Source organism: Gossypium raimondii, chromosome 5 (assembly GCF_025698545.1).
Source record: "Gossypium raimondii isolate GPD5lz chromosome 5, ASM2569854v1, whole genome shotgun sequence".
Classification (NCBI taxonomy): Eukaryota; Viridiplantae; Streptophyta; class Magnoliopsida; order Malvales; family Malvaceae; genus Gossypium; species Gossypium raimondii.
The window spans coordinates 30,289,858-30,308,690 of NC_068569.1; the positions used below are offsets into that span (position 1 = coordinate 30,289,858).

The 18,833-nt window shown below is 31.2% G+C and overlaps 2 protein-coding genes across 2 annotated transcripts; both read right to left on the reverse strand.

Annotated features, from left to right (window-relative positions):
- Window positions 1-867: 867 nt before the first annotated feature.
- Window positions 868-1,780, reverse strand: LOC105766958 (ankyrin repeat-containing protein BDA1-like). Its single transcript, XM_052630315.1, has 3 exons — window positions 1,523-1,780; window positions 1,191-1,367; window positions 868-1,101 (listed from the first exon to the last, which is right to left on the reverse strand). The coding sequence occupies exons 1-3, from the start codon at window positions 1,778-1,780 to the stop codon at window positions 868-870; spliced, it is 669 nt and encodes a 222-aa protein (XP_052486275.1).
- Window positions 1,781-10,598: 8,818 nt separating this feature from the next.
- LOC105771045 (psbP-like protein 1, chloroplastic) lies at window positions 10,599-14,203 on the reverse strand. The gene is made up of 8 exons (XM_012592446.2): window positions 14,020-14,203; window positions 13,791-13,914; window positions 13,521-13,601; window positions 13,313-13,395; window positions 13,028-13,150; window positions 12,855-12,926; window positions 11,639-11,735; window positions 10,599-10,819 (listed from the first exon to the last, which is right to left on the reverse strand). Exons 1-8 carry the CDS (start codon window positions 14,083-14,085, stop codon window positions 10,716-10,718), a joined length of 750 nt encoding a protein of 249 aa, XP_012447900.1. The 5' UTR covers window positions 14,086-14,203; the 3' UTR covers window positions 10,599-10,715.
- Between the last annotated feature and the right edge of the window lie 4,630 nt (window positions 14,204-18,833).

Below are 18,833 nucleotides of genomic sequence, written 5' to 3' on the forward strand. Positions count from 1 at the left end.
GGGTCAATGGGTTAACGACCAGTCAACTTGGTCAATGTGCCATGTCACCAGTCAACTTGTTATGTCATCAATGATGTGACGTGTTCTAAATGGTTGACTTTTTTAATGCCATTAGGTGCGCAAAGTTTAAGTGTCAAAATGGGACAAAGGAATCTGCATTATGAGAATAAAGGCAATGGATTGCTGGTGCCAATATCTGAAATCTAATTGAGTTGAAGATTATGTTTAAGAAAAATACATTATTTGGTATGAGGAGAAAAACATGTTTAAAGTTTTTCACCCGTATATTTCCCAAGGCATTTTGCATGTCCGATGACCCTAAACATTATAGGTAGACTAAGTAAAGGAGCAAAAGCAATGAATACAGGAGCATTTTCCGGAGATATGTCAAAAGTAGAACTCAATAGGCAAAAATATAAAAGAAGTAATGGCGGTAAAAGAAGCCAAGTTATCCCACTGGCAACAACTGCAAGCAACCCCAGTCTCAGAATAAATGTCACAATGAATGCTATAGTGTTTGGAACGTAAAACAGACAGAAATCTCTCGAATAATTTAAAGTCGATTTCCCACCTTTGGAGTTCATATGATTGGATTTTTTGTCACTAGAGTTGGGTTCTTCAATCCGAAACTTTGAAGATCGGCTATGATATATGTACATATATCGAGACTTGAATCCATAAATTTGAAGCGTTTTTGGTGGGGCAAAACTGTGAAAGTCTTGGTTGGTTGGATCTTTGGAATCAGCTTGTAAAACACCGCCGGGAGGGCTAAGAGTGGCTTGGTAGGTTGATGTTAGAATCAAGACTAATATTACAAGAACTGCACTGCTTCTTTCGGTAGACATGTTTGTAATATCTAGAAACAATTCACCCAATGCTCTTTCGAGGCCTGTAATATTTGTTCTCAATAATTGGTGTTAAGTGTCGAGGTCTTGGAGTTAAGGAAGCATTCAAAGCTTCGGCATTGCGAAGAATTTTCATGGAATCTCTCTTTGAAGCTTCGTCTGGGGTTTGAAGTTCTTGTATGACATCCAGTGGAGTTTTACCACTTGAATTGATCTCATTCACTTTAACTTCGCAGTCTAATAGGAATTTGATCATCTGCTTAATTGATATAAAAACCAACATCAATTAATCGACAAAAAAATAACACCATTGACTAAGACTAATTGTCCGAAAGAATAACGTACCTGAGGTTGATTATATGCAGCAACATGCAACGCAGTGTTACCATCCTTGTCTTTCCAATTCAATAGCTTTTTCCTCATAGAGGAGCAGTAAAAATAAGTCCTGCGTAGCAATTGCGCCAACACTTGAACAGCTTCTAGTTTGTTGTTCTTTGCAGCAATGTGTAAAGAGTCTCGCTCCTAATCGTCACATCCCGCACACATTCAGGAGAATCGACCAAAAATTGGGCCAAAAGACGAAGGTTTCCTTGTTCAGCTGCGTAATGTAAAGGCGTATAGCCTTCTCTTCCTTTGACACGAACAAGATCTTTATCTATTTCTAAGAGGCAAAGTACCATTCTCTCGTCTTGGATTGCCAAGTGAATCGGACTATAGCCATCTGTATTCAGCTTCCTAGCTAGTGATGGCTTCAAATTCATAACCTCCACTGCGAAATCATCCTGCCCCGATGTTACAGCTACCTGTACAGTAGTGTCGATGAAAGGATCTTGATCGATTCGGTCTAAAATATATGGATCCTTCCGAATTACCGCATACAAGCTATCTATATTTCCTGCTTTAGCGGCCTCTCTTAACTTCCCACACGAAATCATAGCAAGATATCCGTAAAATTGATTAGAAGAGGGAAGCCAAATTGAAATGATTTTACTTGGTTGCCTATATATACTAATCTAAAACTTACTACATCGGGTCTTCAACAAGATTTTTATGAACTCGGGTCAACATGTTAGGGTCTGAATTCGTATTTAATAATTAAATTTTTTTTAATTTAAAGTTAACCAGTAGATCAGTTCAAGGGTAGATCAGAACATAAGCTAAGAGTGGGTTTGGATGGACGGTACATTTATCTACTACTAGTAAATCACATTCTATTCAAATCATCAATATCAAATTAAATGGTGATAATTTTTTGCGTTGGTCTCAATCCATCTGAATGTATTTTTGGGGACAAGAAAAGATTGGCTACTTGACAGGAGATAAGAAAACATCAACAAGCTGAACCTCTCTTATGCTCTTTATGACGCTGAAAATTCCGTGGAGGAAGATATCAGTTCCAACTATATATGCTATTCTATAGCCAAAGAACTTTGGGATAATGTTAATTAAATGTATTTTGATTTGGAAAATAAGTTCCAATGTTATGAGTTAACTATAATACTTGGAAAGATTCGTCAAGGAGAGGACAACATCACCAAGTATTTCAACTCATTGAAAAGATTATGGCAAGATTTGGATTTTTTTAATGATTATTAATGGAAGTCTCCAAAAGACTAGACTGCAAGAACTATAAAAAGATGGCAAAAGACCATCGCATTTACTAATTCCTTGCTAAATTAAATGTTGAATTTGATAAAGTAAGGAGGAGAATTATAGGTTAGCAGCCTCTACCGCCCATTGGTGAAGTATTTGCAAAAGTCAGAAGAGAAGAAAGTCGCAGGAACACGTTGCTTGGAAAAAGAGTCTTCTATACTACTTGAGAGTTCAGCCCAAATGACTTTTGATGCCAATAAAGCCCAACTGAGGCAGCAAGGACAAAAGTCTCAAGTGTGGTATGATTTCTGTAAAAAATCACGCCATCCTCGATAAACTTGCTGGAAAATTCATGGCAAACCAACAAATTGGAAGAGAAAAAGATCCAGCGATAAGCCTAATAATGTTTTTTCCTCTACAAGTGAAGCTGAGACAGGTCCTTTCAGTAAAGAGCAAATTGATCAACTTCTGAAACTGCTAAAATCCAATTCCTCATATGGTATTCCTATTGATTCTCTCGCTCAAACAGATAGCAACTCTAATGCTCTATCTTGTAGTCAAAATTCATTTCCATGGACCATTGATTCAAGAGCTCCTGATCACATGAGCTCTTTGTCACACTTGTTTGATACCTATTACGCCTGTTCATTGAAAGAAAAAGTTAGGGTTGTAGACAATAATTTCCCGTCTATGGCAAGAAAAGGAAAAATAAAAAATTCAAAGGATATACATCTTGAATCTGTTTTACATGTTCCTAATTTTTCCTGCTACCTATTATCAATTAGCAAATTAACTAAAAATTTAATTGTTGTGTTGTTTTCTGTGAATCTCATTGTAAGGTTTGGGGCCAAAACCCGGAGAGGATGATTGGCAATGTTAGGATGATTGACGACCTCTATTATTTTGATGATAATTGTTTCACAAATAAAACAGTTCAAGGCCTGAGTAGTATTAGTTCAAGTTCTGTTCATGACCAAATTATGCTTTGGCATCATAGATTAAGACATCCTAATTTTTCCTATTTAAAATACTTGTTTCCAGATTTATTTAAAATTTTGATTTATTCTTCTTTTCAATGTGAGAGTTGCATTTTATCTAAAAGTCATCGTGCAACTTCTCTTACAAAACCATATCGTGCATCAAAATTGATTTACCTAATTCATAATGGTGTGTGGGGACCTTCCAAGGTTACCACCATGTTTGGAAAAAATGGTTTATAACTTTTATTGATGATCATACTATGAAAAATTAAAATTAAAGAATGTGTTTCAAGAATTTTATAAAATGGTTGAAAATCAATTTCAGTCTAAAATCAACATCCTTCGTTCTAATAATGGAACTGAATATTTCAATGATCTTTTTGGAACGTTTTTAAAAGAAAAAGGCATTTTACATCAATCTATTTGTCGTGATACTCCTCAATAGAATGGAATTGTAGAAAGGAAAATTAAACATTTACTTGAAGTGGCTCATGCCATTATGTTTTCTATGCAAGTTCCAAAATATTTGTGCGGAGCAGCTATTTTGACTGCACCATATCTTATCAGTAAGTTGTCTACTCGTGTTCTAAAATATGTCACCTGTAGATCATTTTAAAAGGGTTTTTCCTGAGTGTAGAATTTATTCAGATTTGTCATTAAATATTTCTAGGTCTGTTGTTTTTGTTCACATGCCTAACAAGTTCTAAACTTTATCCGGGAGCGAAATAGTGTGTTTTCATTGTGTATGCTCTGAACAAAAAAGATTATAAGTGTTACGATCCAGTAACTAAAACTTTTTTTGTAAGCATAAATGTCACATTTTTTGAAAACCAACCTTATTTTCCTACAAAATTATTCTAGGGGCATCAAGAAAGAGAAGTGAATTTTTTTTGGAAAAATTCTCCACTCTTGTCAACTCATGTTTGTAATGATTTATCATCATCTCTAGAAAAAGTTACTCAAGATGTTAGGCATAAGGAATGTAATGACCCAAAATTCACGGGCATCGGAAAAGTATAATATCGGGCCTCCGTCTTAGTAAATTAAGTTCGAAAATAATTATTAGAAATATTTACGAGGCTAGTTGTGTGTTTAATTAGATTTTTATTTAGTGAATATAGCTTAATTTAAAGTAATTAGGAAAAGGATCAAATTGAATAAAGAATGAAAGCCTAATTATAGATTAAAAGAAAGTAAAAGGGCTAAAATGGCAATTAAGCCTTTTATATGAAATGAGGCGGCATACAAGCATTAAAATCTAAGATTTTATTTGAGTTATACATAAATATTATATATATTACTATTATAATTATTAACCATTGTTATGGTTTTATATTATTATTATTAATAAATAAAGTAAATAGTAGACAAATGGATGGTGATAAAATAATACATGTGTAATTAAAATATGTATATATTTGTAGTTTGTAAATTTAATTTGCTTATTAATTAGTATAAGATATTTATTATTAGTTATTAGTTATTATTAAATTAAAAGATATTTAATAATTAAATAATTAGTATAAGATTTTTGGGTAATAATAAATTATGATTTTATGTGTGTTAAAAAAATACAAATGTATTACATTTATTTATTTACTTAAAATTTAAGTAAAAGATATTTATTAATTAAATTATTATATTAAAAGATTTTTTGATGAAGTAGTTAGATTAAAACAAATGTAAGGTTATGATATGGTACAAATGTATTAATTATATTTGTTATTAAAATAGATATTTTATAAATAATAATTAATTAAACATAAAAGAAATAAAATAAAGGAAATAAATAAAGTAAGTTAAAATAAAAAGGAAAAGAACAAAAGAATAACAGAATAGAAACAGAGACCATTCGAAACAGGGGAGAAAGAAAAGGAAAGAAAATAAAAGGAAAACTAGGGATTTGAAGCTTGAAGTTTAATTGGTAAGTTAAATCAAGTCATTTTCTCATAAATTTAATGTTTTTGGAATCCTAGAGTGAAATACTCTTGGATTTAAGTTGAAAATTGAAAGTTAATAGATTTTTGAGTAGGGTTTATGTTGAATAAATGAGGGAATTGAGGGTTTATTTGATAGAGATTTTAATTGGAATTGAATAAATGATTGAATTGTAAACTAAACTATAAGTTTTATATTTTAGGGACTAAATTTAGAGAAATTCGAAATTAGGAAAATATGCTGAAATTTTAATAGTTAAATTTGAGTTTGGATGAAATTTGAATAAAAATAGAGTGTGAATTGAATTAGGAAAGTAAGAAAACTTAGTTAGGATTAAATTGAGAACAATGTAGGGATCGATTAGAAATTTAATTATTTATTATAATTAGTGTTGTAATTAATAGTACAAATTATTATTATTTTCGTAGCTAACAAAGAACCCAAGGCATCAGCATCAAAAGGAAAGGAGAAAACTATCGAGGACTAAAACGGGAGATTTACGGTTTGTATTACTATAATTCAAGTTATTTATTATTAAATGTTAAATTTTAATTTATGTGTTTGGTAAATGAAATGTGAGGTAAGTATTGTTGTTGTTGTGATGATGATGAGTGGGATTTAAATTGAATAATTGATATGAATTAATATTTAAATTGTTTGACGATTGAAAGCGGGAAGTGAATTTAAATCGAATAGTGACTGATATTAAATTGAATAGAAATGTATTAGGTTGTGAAAATGTGTGAATTGTGGATTAATATTGATTGAAAGGTGGAAAAATAATTGAATTGAAAATGTGAGAAATTGTGATCGAATTGGGATTATATGTGACTTAAATATAGTCGGCATGCCATAGGATTGGAAGGGTTCAGGGATACTTTGACCTCGAGTCGATGAGACACTGGGTGTCACTATATTTCTTCGGATAGATTCAATGAGGTACTGGGTACCAACTTTCTTCGGCTCTGCAGATGAGACACTGGGTGTCAATTATTGCTTCGAACTATCCGATGAGGCACTGGGTGCCATACTGGTGTATTTGGTTGGATCCGTGTATCCGCCAAAGTCCGAGTTTTGTTAATAGGGTAATTAATGAAATGATAAACCAAACGAGTTGATCAAACGAGCTACTGAAATGAAATGAAAAAGTTGAATTGTGAATTGAAATGTGATATGAGATAGAGGAATGAATCTAAGGTTCATGATATGTTCAAATTCAAATTGTGGATGTATGATATTAACTGATGAACTGTTATTGTTGAAATATGGAATTTGAATTTAAATTTGTATATATTATTTATTCATTATATGTTCATTATTATTATAATTTAAATTATGGTAATACCACTGAGTATGAAATACTCAGTGTACGGTTGTTTCCGTGCGCTGGTCGATAGAAGTCAAAGGTCTCGGTTCAGCATCCAGATTAATCCCGGCTTCAGCAAAACTTTGGTGATGTATTTTTCCTTTGGTAAATGTGGCATGTACATAGGATGTGTATAAAGGTTATTATGTTTTAATATAAATGATTAAAAAATGTTAGTATTATACGTTTAAGATTTATAATGAAAGAAGTTTATCTATTTTGATTTATTTAGTACCTTGTTAAATTTAAATTGATATTATGTTGATTGAGTTTGATTAGAAGTATTTAGAATAGAAAATGTGAATGTGAAATGAATTGGTTGATTTGGTTATATTTGGAAATGATATGGTTTTAATTGCAGGAGGTTTTATGTAAAAATAAGCAGAAGTGCTACCGAAATTTAAAAAAAAATGAATGAAGTCAATTAGTAAAATCTATGTGAATTTATGATTCTTTTATATATGTTTGTTATTTATTTAAGAATTATTTGTAGATTGTCTGAAATGTCTGATAATGCCTCGTAACCTTGTTTCGGCGATGGATTGGGGTTAGGGGTGTTACAAGAAACATCCTAATCTGTTATGTGAGTCACGAACAATGAGAGAAATACTATAAAAAGACGAATTCAACCCTAAACCTGAGCTCTTGATTTATTCACGAAAAAAAAACTCAAAAAAATGGTAATGAGTTGCCTATCACTCTACCACAAAACCATTCAAAATCCTTGGGGAAAAGTTCTACACCTAATTCTAGTAATCTCGATCCTATTTTGATTTTTCCACTTTTTTTTTTATTTCTGTCTCTAATTCTGATTCTTCTATTTCCAACAAACCTTTTGATTTTGACATACCTATAACCCTTAGAAACGGAAATCGAACATGTACCTAACATCCTAGTAGTAAATATTTATCCTATCATAGGCTTTCAACTTGTCATTTAACATTTGTTAGTAAATTGCCTAACGTTTTTGTTCCAAGAATTATCCAGGAGGTTTTAGATTATCCAAATTGGAAGTTAGCAATTATGGAGGAAATGAATGCTTTGAAGAAGAACAATACTTGGGAGATAGTAAATTTACCCAAAGATAAAAAAAATTGTGGGATGTAAATGGTATTCAACGTGAAATGCAATGTTGATGAAAATATATAAAGGTATAAGGCAAGTGTCGTTGCTAAAGGGTTCACTCAAACCTTTGGCATTGATTATCAAGAAACATTTGCTCCTGTTGCGAAACTCAATTCAATTCAAATTTTATTTTCCTTGGCTGTGAATCAAAATTAGCCCTTATAGCAGTTGGATATTAAGAATGCTTTTCTAAATGAGGATTTTGAAGAAAGGAGTCTACATGAGTTTACCTCCGAGTTTTGATAAAAGGTTAGGAGAAAGTAAGGTTCGTAGGTTAAGAAAGTCTTTATATGGATTCAAACAGTCACCTAGAACTTGGTTTGAACGATTTGGAAGGACGGTAAAAGCTCTTGGTTATTGTCAAACTCAAATAGATCATATTATGTTTTACAAGCATTCAAATATAGGAAAAATAGTTATTTTAATTATGTGGATGACATAATATTGACAAGTGATGATCATATTGAACTAGAGAAGCCAAAGAAAAGATTAGCTAAACAATTTGAGATAAAAGACGTGGGAGCACTGAAATATTTTCTTGGGATGGAATTCTCTAGATCTAAAGAAGGTAATTTTGTTTCTCAAAGAAAATATGTTTTAGACTTGCTTTAGGAGACAAGTTTGCTTGGATGTAAATCGACTGAAACCCCATTTGAACCCAACCTGAAATTAGAGCATGCTGAAGGTGAAAATGTGGTGAATGTTGACAAGTTTCAAAGACTTGTTGAGAGGTTACTTTACTTATCCCATACACGTCTAGATATTACATTTGCTGTAAGTAAAGTACGCCAATTCATGCATTCAGAAAGACAAGATCATTTTGAAGCTATATACAGAATTTTAAGATATATGAAGGGGACTCCTGATAAGGGGCTGTTGTTTATAAGGCATGAACATTTGCTAGTTGAAGTCTACACTGATGTAGATTGGGCAGGAAGCACTATTGATCGAAAATTTACATAAGGTTATTATACTTTCGTTGGAGGAAATTTAGTCACCTGGAGAAGTAAAAAAGCAAAATATGGTAGCTAGAAGTAATGCTGAAGCTGAATTTAGAGTAATTGCCCATGGTATTTGTGAAGTTTTGTGAATTAAAAGACTAATGAAAGATTTACGAGTTTCATGTTTTTTGCCCATTAAAGTCTATTGCGATAACAAGGCTACAATTGCAATTGCAATTGCTCACAACCCTATTCTTCATAATCGAATGAAACATGTAAAATTGATAAGCATTTTATCAAAGAAAAAATTGAAAAGGGACTGATTTGTATGTCATATGTACCAACCACTGAACAAATTGCCGCCATACTTACAAGAAGTTTGATCACTTAATTGGCAAGTTGGTAATGGAATATATTTTTCAACCAACTTGAGAGAGAGTGTTGAAAAGAAAAGTAGATTAATTTAAGATATGTTAGCTGTAAGATTATTGTAATTATAGAATAACCAACTTGTATAGAATAGAAAATGTTTAATTTACTCCTAGATTGATGGGTTGCTATCACCTATATATAGGTGTTGTATCACTATTGTAAAAATATAAGAAATAATATTCTTTTGGGTAAACTACACCCATGGTCACTTTTGTTTACCTTAGGTTACATTTCAGTCACTTATGTTTGAAATGTTACGTTTTAGTCATTTACGTTATTGTGTTGTAACATTTTAGTCACTGAGCCGTTAATTGTCGTTAATGGTGTAATGGTAAGCTAACGTGGCACGTTAAATTATCATTTTAAATAAAAACTTTAGGTTAAATTATACAATTGGTCCCCATAATTTTTCGTTTTGAGCAATTTAATTCTTTTATGTTCTTTTAACTTTCTTTCTTTCTTTTCTTTATTTTCCATTCTCTTCTGCTTCTCCCTCTATTTTCCTACCTTCTTTATTTCTTTTAACATAACAGGAAGTCGAATTGGTAGTGAAGAAAGAAGCATGGTATGAGCTTATGAGTTTTGGTTATAGGGTTTTGGTTATAGGCAAATGATGACAGTCGACTTCCTATTTTTTTTCACTGCCAATTCGACTTCCTAATATGTTAAAAGAAATGGGAAAGATATGAAAACAGAAGGAGAAACAAAAGAGAATGGAAAAAAGAGGAAAGTTTAAAGAACATAAAAGAAAAAAAATTAAATTACTTAAAATGAAAAAAATATGGGGATCAATTGTATAATTTAACCTAAATTTTTTTTTGAAATGATGATTTAACATGCCACGTCAGCTTATCGTTACACCATTAACGACGATTAATAGCTCAGTGACTAAAATGTTACAACACAATAACGTAAATGACTAAAACGTAACATTTCAAACATAAGTGACTAAAACGTAACCTAAGGTAAAGAAAAGTGACCATGGGTGTAGTTTACCCTATTCTTTTCTTATTTCCCTTCTAGTTTCTATAGTAACGTCTCCTCACCTTACCAAAAGAATCTTCTACATTCCCTAAACAAGACTCAAAAAAAGAAAAAAAGAGAAATACTCTCGCCAATCCCCTCTTATTCTTACGGTATGAAAATATTTAAGGCTAGAAATGAATAAGCAAAAATGTTTTTTTTTTTAAAGTCATACGGTGAAACGTTAGGTAATTAAATCATTTTTACTTTATAAGAGGAAAATATGATTTAGATTTTAAATGCTGATATAGATGCACAAAAACCACCTATCTGACACAACCAAAATCTTGACTTACATGATTAATGAGTTGGGAAGGAAAATAATGGAAAAAAAGAAAAGAAAAGAGTGAAGAAATAGATTGAACTGGGACTTTATACAATTCCGGAAAAATGCACAATGCTCTCAATCAAGAAGTATATATATGTTGTTCTTCCTAATATGATTGTTTTTAAAGTTTTGCACAATCATGCTTCAAACATTGAATATCTTAAAAGAGTCTACCACAGTGAGTAGTCTCTCTTTCATCTTATCCCACCTTCTCTCATTTGCTCCGGTTGTCAGTGTATAAAATTTACCTGATAAAACATGCCATAAAAGAAGACGAGAACATTATGTAATCTATTGATTGTTCATAGGAAAATGATGGAACAAACAAAAGTATGAAAATGATGTACAAAGATCAATACTTTTTTTACTCTCGAGGACACAAATTCACTTGGGCATTTGACAATCTCAGATTCCAAATCTCTAGTTCTAATGGATTGAAAGTAGTTGTAGTCTCTTATGTTTTACCATTTTTGTTTCTTTGGTACCAAAGAAGTTGTGGTTTGGGATAAGGAGGACTGCAGATGCTGGCATTCAAATATCGAAATTGTTTTTAAACACCATTTCTTAAAAATGCCTACTTGAATCAATTAAGCTAGTCTCAGGGTTACAAGTCTATAATTTGAAGCCATGGATGGGTTGCACACGATAAGATTCCAACCTAAGGCCAGCTAAATACTAACTCTTATAAATAACTGCATAAACTAATTGAGCTAAGTTCTAGACTTAATGAACAAAGAGTACTTTCCATGTGCTTAAAGTATTCATATAAAATTATGAACCTTTATTTTTTATTTTTTTCCAATGAGAACTAATTAAACAATAAGACAATTTATGGATGCTATAAGCAAATTTCATAACTATGCTATGTTACTCAGACTTGGGTGTGAGTGTGGGTTAGAAGTATGTGTCAAACAAGTGTTTGTCAATTTTATCTAAGCCTTTGGAGGATCATATCCTTGTAACCATGTCCAAAATTGTATCCAACCCAACCGTTGGAAACGATATTTTAAGAAAAATGAAGAGATGGAATAACATCGTAACCATGCATATATATAGAACATACATACCGTTTCCAATAGAAACTGCAGTGAGAGCATGCCGAGTGTAGTTTGGAGCCTGAGTGACAAACTCAAATGTATAATAAGTTTTTCCATCTACATCATGCTGTAAGATATGTACAAAACATGTCAGTCCATAATGTTTTCATACAAATTCTAATTTGTCAAACAGAATATTAATATCTATATGACTAGGGTCAATGCTACTCGGGCTTGGGTGTAAGTGTTGGATACAAGTATGTGTGACACTAGTGGGCTCAACTTTATCTAAGTTTATCTATGTATTTTGAGAAGGGATTGTATGAAACTGTGATTCCACATCATCCTCATCCCTTTCCAATAGGAGAATGACAAATCGGATTTTTCCTCCTGATTTTCAGCTTTTTGTCTCCTAAAAAAAATTCAAATCCAACTAAAAAAGCTGAAAATAAGGAGGAAAAATCTGATTTGTCATTATCCTATTAGAAAGGGATAAGGATGACATAGAATCATAGTTTCATACAATCCCTTCTAATGTATTTTAAGGGGTTTGAATGATCATATCCTCATACCTATGTCCAAAAATATATCCCGTACAGATATCAAATACAGATATTTCAAGAAAAATTAAGAGTTAGAGTAACATAAACTAGGAGAGCATTTGACATTCAAAAGCTCAAAGTCTATTTAGCCATTCCATATACTATAAATGATACGAATGGATCTGTTAATTAGACAGAACTTAATTCATTACATGAAAATAACTAAAAGATGACACAACATGAACACATCAATCCATTCAAATCTTATGTTTTGTCAAAGTTTATATTGATGCATCAAACATGATTGTAAAATGTGAAAATAACATGAGCACATCATAAATACGCTTATTGTTAAACCTACCATCTTAATATGATCGACACCTAAACATGCAGGTCCAAACAACATATCCTAACAATCCCTACAACACTACAAGAGGGTAATTAGATGAACTAGTTGAGAAACTTGTCCAGATAAAAGTAGGGCTGCATTCCAGGAAAATATAAACACTATCATAGGATGTGTTTTCATGTACGAGGCCTTGTATCCATGTCTGGATATACATCGTCAGAACCAAGTGTTGGACACGAATACTTTAAGAAGAATGAAGAATCAGAGCAATATAGTGAAAAATAATAAAGGCAGTACAATAAAAGAAAGGGTAACAAATCCATCTTTGAATCAAACAAAAAGGCAGGAAACAAACCTCTCCTGCCTGAATTAGCTTTGTTTTCTGAGTTGGAGGAGCCAAAACTTTCTTGATTAGTGTTTCAGCAACCTGTGAGAATTTATCGTGAGAACTAAGATCTCACTCTCTCTTTTTTTTTTTTTTTATGTCCTCAATATGATGATATATAATATAGACAATCCATGGCAAACCTCTTGCGGAGATCCGAAATCTCGAATATCTTGTTTGCTAGTTGGTATCATGTTCACACTAACGCTTTCTAATGGCTCAATAACATCTTTGAACACCTTGTCTTGACCTTCAATAACTACTTCCTACACAATTGCAAGAGAGACTAGTTACTGTCAATTCTAATTTTCATTAAATCGAATCCGTAAATTACTATGTTACTCTGAATCGGAGACATAGCTGTATCTAATACTCACTCTCGAATCCGAGTAACATAGAATAGAGGTAATTAAATGCACAAAGTTTACCTGCCACCCAAATGGATAGAGAAATGTGTATCCATCTTTCTTGTCAGTGACTGGAAGAAATCCCTTCTTAGTTTCTGCAGCAACTGAACCATATGAATGTGTCCTCTTAGCATATCAGGAAATTTTATTCAAAGAAGCAAGTTGACTTGATTTTAATTAGATCCAAAAACCTTAGATGGGATAATAACATTGGATCGAATATACATACACGCAATAGGAGTTCGGTCGACAATTGAAACCAAAGGAGCAATGATGCCAACGGCAATCATTCGGCGTCTCCCACAACTATCTGAAAATTAAGAAAAGAAAAAAGAAATACAATATAAGCATTGATATATAGAAAAAATAATAATAAAGAAATGCTGTATAAAATCTCCACAAATACCTCTAATCTCTATGCCAGAATTTACAATTACAGGATTAAGAAAAATAAATTAAAAGAAGAAGAAGAAGAAGGAGAAGAAGAAATAAAATTCACCTTGAAACTGAGAAGAGCTAGAAGCAGCGGCAGGTGGAGATGATAAATGCTCACCCCGGACATGAAGAGGAACACTTGTTTTACAGCAAAGAAATGCTCCATGAGAAAGCTTCTGCAACCCTCTCTGTTTAACGAATGGAAGGAGCAAAATCCAATCATAAAGAAAGAAATAGAAAAGACCCAAAGCTGTAAAACAAAATAGATTGACAATGTTGATGAGAAAAGAAACCTGGGGAAAGGAATTAGTGAACAATGTATGATGAAGGGATGGCATAGAATTCTGCAAAGCTGCCATTGTTTAATATTCTGTGTTTCAGTTCATATGAACTAGTGAAGAAAAAAAAAAGTAGAAATCTTCATTGATGGTTTTGTGGTGGAGATTTGTTCATCTTTGGATTGTTATCCGTTGAAAGAGTGCAAGTGGCTTTTCATGTCACACGTATATAAGGCTTTTGAAGTCTACTAGATTTTGGTTTGTTGGATTTGGATTGGACCCACCTTCTCTCTTATTATAATTCTTCGACTTGCTAAACTTGTAACTATTTTCTGTACAAAAAGTTTTCAGACTTGGGCTTCCTTGCACGGTAAACTTGCATCGCCTAATATTAAAAATAGCTATCACGAGATTAATTATTTTAGTAATTGAGATTAAAATTAATAATGTGATATGTGTTTGAATATAAAAATAAAGATAATGGTGAAATTAAAATTTAAATGATTATTAAAGATATTAAATTAAAATGTGAATACATTAAAAATAAATAATTAAAATTATATTTATGTTAAATAATGATTCATAATGTCAAAAATTCTATTATTACTTTATTAAAAATATATTATGGAAAATATTTAAATTGTTTTTTGGGTTTGTAATAATTTTATTAGCTGGGAGGGAGGTTTAAAGTGAATCGGCCCTGGAGCTTTCAATGGTTACGAGACATTGACGGTGTGATGAGATTGCACTTGTTTCCCAAATGTGATTTCGGTGTCAGTGCAAAAGCATACCCGTTAGGGAGAGTTGGGATTCAGTACTTAATTAACATTCTTAAAATATATTAATGTGTAACTGGATGGTAACACGTGATAATATCATATTTTTGGTGTTTAAAATTTTTTAAACATACGGAACGAATTTGGGCAATTAGTTGTCTAATTCATTTTAGAATACCTTTATAGTATTTATATGTATATATATTATTTTTATGACATATCAGATTTTTATATTTTATTATTACTTTGATATTTAAAATATATAAAATCTAAAAAATTAAAATTTATAAATTTACAAAAATATTAAAAATATTATTTGGCACTAGAATGAATATCTAGACATGTTTTTTTGAGTAATTTTATATATTTTAATATTTCATATTATGAACATATTTTTATATTATTAAATTAAAAATAAATAAAATCTGATATTTTATAAAATTTTATATTTTATACATTTTTATAGTTTTATTTTATATAAATCATATATATATTTATATATTTGGACAAATATATTTTATAAAATCTAATATATTTTTATTTTTATAAATTTTATGTGAAATAATATATTTTATAAACATAAGATGTTATATATGTTTTAATTTCATAATAATATAAAAATATAATATTTTATGAAAATTAAAATATATACAAGTACTCAAAAACATGTTTGAAATGAATCTAGACAACCAATTGTTTCGGTTCATTCTAGTGTTAAAAACTATTTTAATATTTTTACAAATTTATATATATTTAATTTTTATATTTTATATATTTAAAATATAAAATAATATAAAAATATAATATGTAATTAAAAGGTAAAATATATAAAAATTTTAAAAAATTATGTCTGAAGTTGGACAAATGGTTGTCCATATGCAAATGAACCTAGACAATCAATTGTCCAACTTCATTCCCCATATGTAAAAATATAATTTTATTTTATAAATTTTAAATATTTTATTTATTAAAATTGTTGCAAATTAAATAAAATATATGTATATTTTAAAAATTATTATAAGCAAATATTAATACTTATTATAATCATGTAATGATTTAAAACGGAATTAGATTTCGTTATAGGAATAAATTAAGCGTGACAAAAAGTTGAAAGGCCTCTTCTGCAAATTTTACACTAACCTAGAAAAAGAATAAAACTAATTAGGGTTTATTTATATGCTTGTCAATAGTTGAGGAGTAGAGGTGCTCATGGGCTGGGTCGGGCCAGGCCCCAAAAAATTCAGCTCGAGTCCTAGGCCAGAGCTCAACTCGACTCAAAATATGGGCTTGAAATTTTGTCCAGGCCCGGCCCAAGAAAAAAATCTTAAGCCCGAGCCCGGCCCGACCCATTTTTTAAATAAAACACCAAAAATTTATTTTAAAAATAAAAAAATAAAAAAATATTTTAAAAATAATAAAAATATATATATTTATTATTTATTCGGGCCGGGCAGAGCAGGGCCCGGGCCAAAAAAGTAGTGCCCGAGGCCCGACCCATTTTTTAAACAGGCCTCGTTTTTTTTGCCCAAGCTCATATTTCGAGCCTATATTTTTATCCGAACCCTCTCATATTTCGGACTGGCCGTCGGACCAGGTAGATCCCAGCCACTTGACCCATGATCACCTCTATTGAGGAGTCAATTAATGAATATATCCCAAAAACGAAAAAAAATCCAAATCTCATTCTTGTCTGAATGGCTGAGTTGGGTGGTACTAGACCTGTCCATGGGCCGGGCCCGGGAAAAATTTTCGGCCCGACTCTTAGGCCCGGGCCCAGCTCGGCCCGAAATATGGGCCTAAAATTTTGCCCAGGCCCTGCCCGCGACGAGCCCGGGCCAAAATAGTTGAGCCCGAGCCCGGCCCATTTTTTAAACGGGCCTCGTTTTTTGCCCAAGCCAATATTTCGGGCCTATATTTTTACCCGAACCCTCCCATATTTCGGGCGGACGGGCGGTCGGGTCGAGCCGGGCCGCCCGGCCCATGGACAGGTCTAGGTGGTACTACCTTATTTCCAATTAAAATTTATTATATAACTGTTTTACTTTTACTTTTTTTTTATCAGTTCATTTTAAAACCCTAAAATCTAGGGGTGAGCAAAATTCGATTCGACTCGAAAAAATCGAAAAAAAATTTGAATTTCGAGTTAAACGAATCGAGTTATTCGAGTTAATCGAGTTATTCGAATCAACTCGAATTTTTATTTCGAATTTCGAGTTCGAATCGAGTTGAGTTTTCGAATTCGAATAACTCGAATAACTCGAATAATTCGAATATCAAACTATAATATTTTACAGTTTTACCCTAAACTCCCAAACTTTTTTACTTTTCCCTCAAAACTTTTACTCCTTCCCACTTTTCCCCCAAAACTTTTACTCCACTCTCCTCCCAACCCCCCAATCTACCCAAAATCCATTTCCCACCAAAATTTTACTCTTCCATTCATTATTTTTTTCAAAATTTTACTCTAAAAAACCCACAAAACCTTTTATTTTCCCCCAAAATTTTTACTCCCTCCCACTTTTCCCCTAAAACTTTTATTCTCTTCCCATCCCACCTCCCACCTCCCATCTACCCCAAACCCTCCCCCCTCCAATTTTTTTTAAATATTTTCCCTCCAAAATTTTACTCCCCCTATTTACTTTCCCTCAAACTTTTATTCCCCAAAACTTTTATTTTCCCCTAAACTTTTACTTCTCACCCTTTACTCTCAAATAAAAATCAAAATTATCCAAAAAAATCACTAAACATAAATAGTAATAATTTTATTTATATATACTATTTATATTATTAAATTAAATTTCACATTTTATATTATTTATATTATTGAATTGTTTAGTCATATTGAATATTTATATTAAAATTGAATTCTTAATTATGCCATAAAATATTAGTGTTAAAATTTTATATTGGTATCAATTTCAATTTTATTTTTAAAATAAATTTTATTAAAAATCATATTTTTATATTTAATATATTTTAATTCCAAAATACATAGTGACAAGAATCCGAAGATAATTGAAACAACTAAGCAAACAAATAAGCTAACCAGTATATAAAAAATTAATAAATAAATTATGAGGTAATAAAAAATTTGATTAAGGTGGACAAATTTTATTACGATGGGTGACAATGGTTAAAAGGACCCAAAATTATTTTTTAAAATTTAACTCGAACAAATATATTCGATTCGATTCGATTCGAATTCCATCTCACTTGACTCGATTCGAGAAAACTTCAAATAAAGTTAGGATGATAAAATGAGATTCGAAAACTCGATTAATTCAAAATTTTCGATTCGATCGAATGCTCACCCTTAATTAATAAATGAATTATGAGGTGATAAAGTTAATAAAAATTTGATTAAGGTGGACAAATTTTATTACGATGGGTGACAATGGTTAAAAGGACCAAAATTATTTTTTAAAATTTAACTCGAACAAATATATTCGATTCGATTCGATTAGAATTCCATCTCACTTGACTCGATTCGAGAAAACTTCAAATAAAGTTAGGATGATAAAATGAGATTTGAAAACTCGATTAACTCGAAAATTTTCGATTCGATTCGATTCGATTCGATCGAATGCTCACCCTTACTAAAATCTAATATCATTTCTGGTTCATTAGAGTAAGTTTTTAGCAAGTTTTATTAAATTAAATATTTAAATAAATTTTAATTTAATAAGGGTAAACTACAAAATAAAATATAACTTTAAAAATCATTAGTGCGAAACTTTTGAATTATTGGTGAGATCTCAAACACATCGACCGAACATAAAAAAGTATTTAAATAGAGAAAGCCCATCAATACAACAAGGCTTTCAAGTGTGCATTAACCACTATCTTTAAGAGTATATTTGTTCTCATCGTGTGAAAATGATTATATAGAAATGAATCTTAATGATACAATGAAGTTCAATAACTATTTATCTTTTTACTAACGAAAATAATCTACTAATGATGAGCAAATTATAACAAGAAAATCAATTTCTATAAAAATTGTGTAGCAATTCTTTACATGACAATCTAAGAATAGTAAAAGATGGAGGAAGA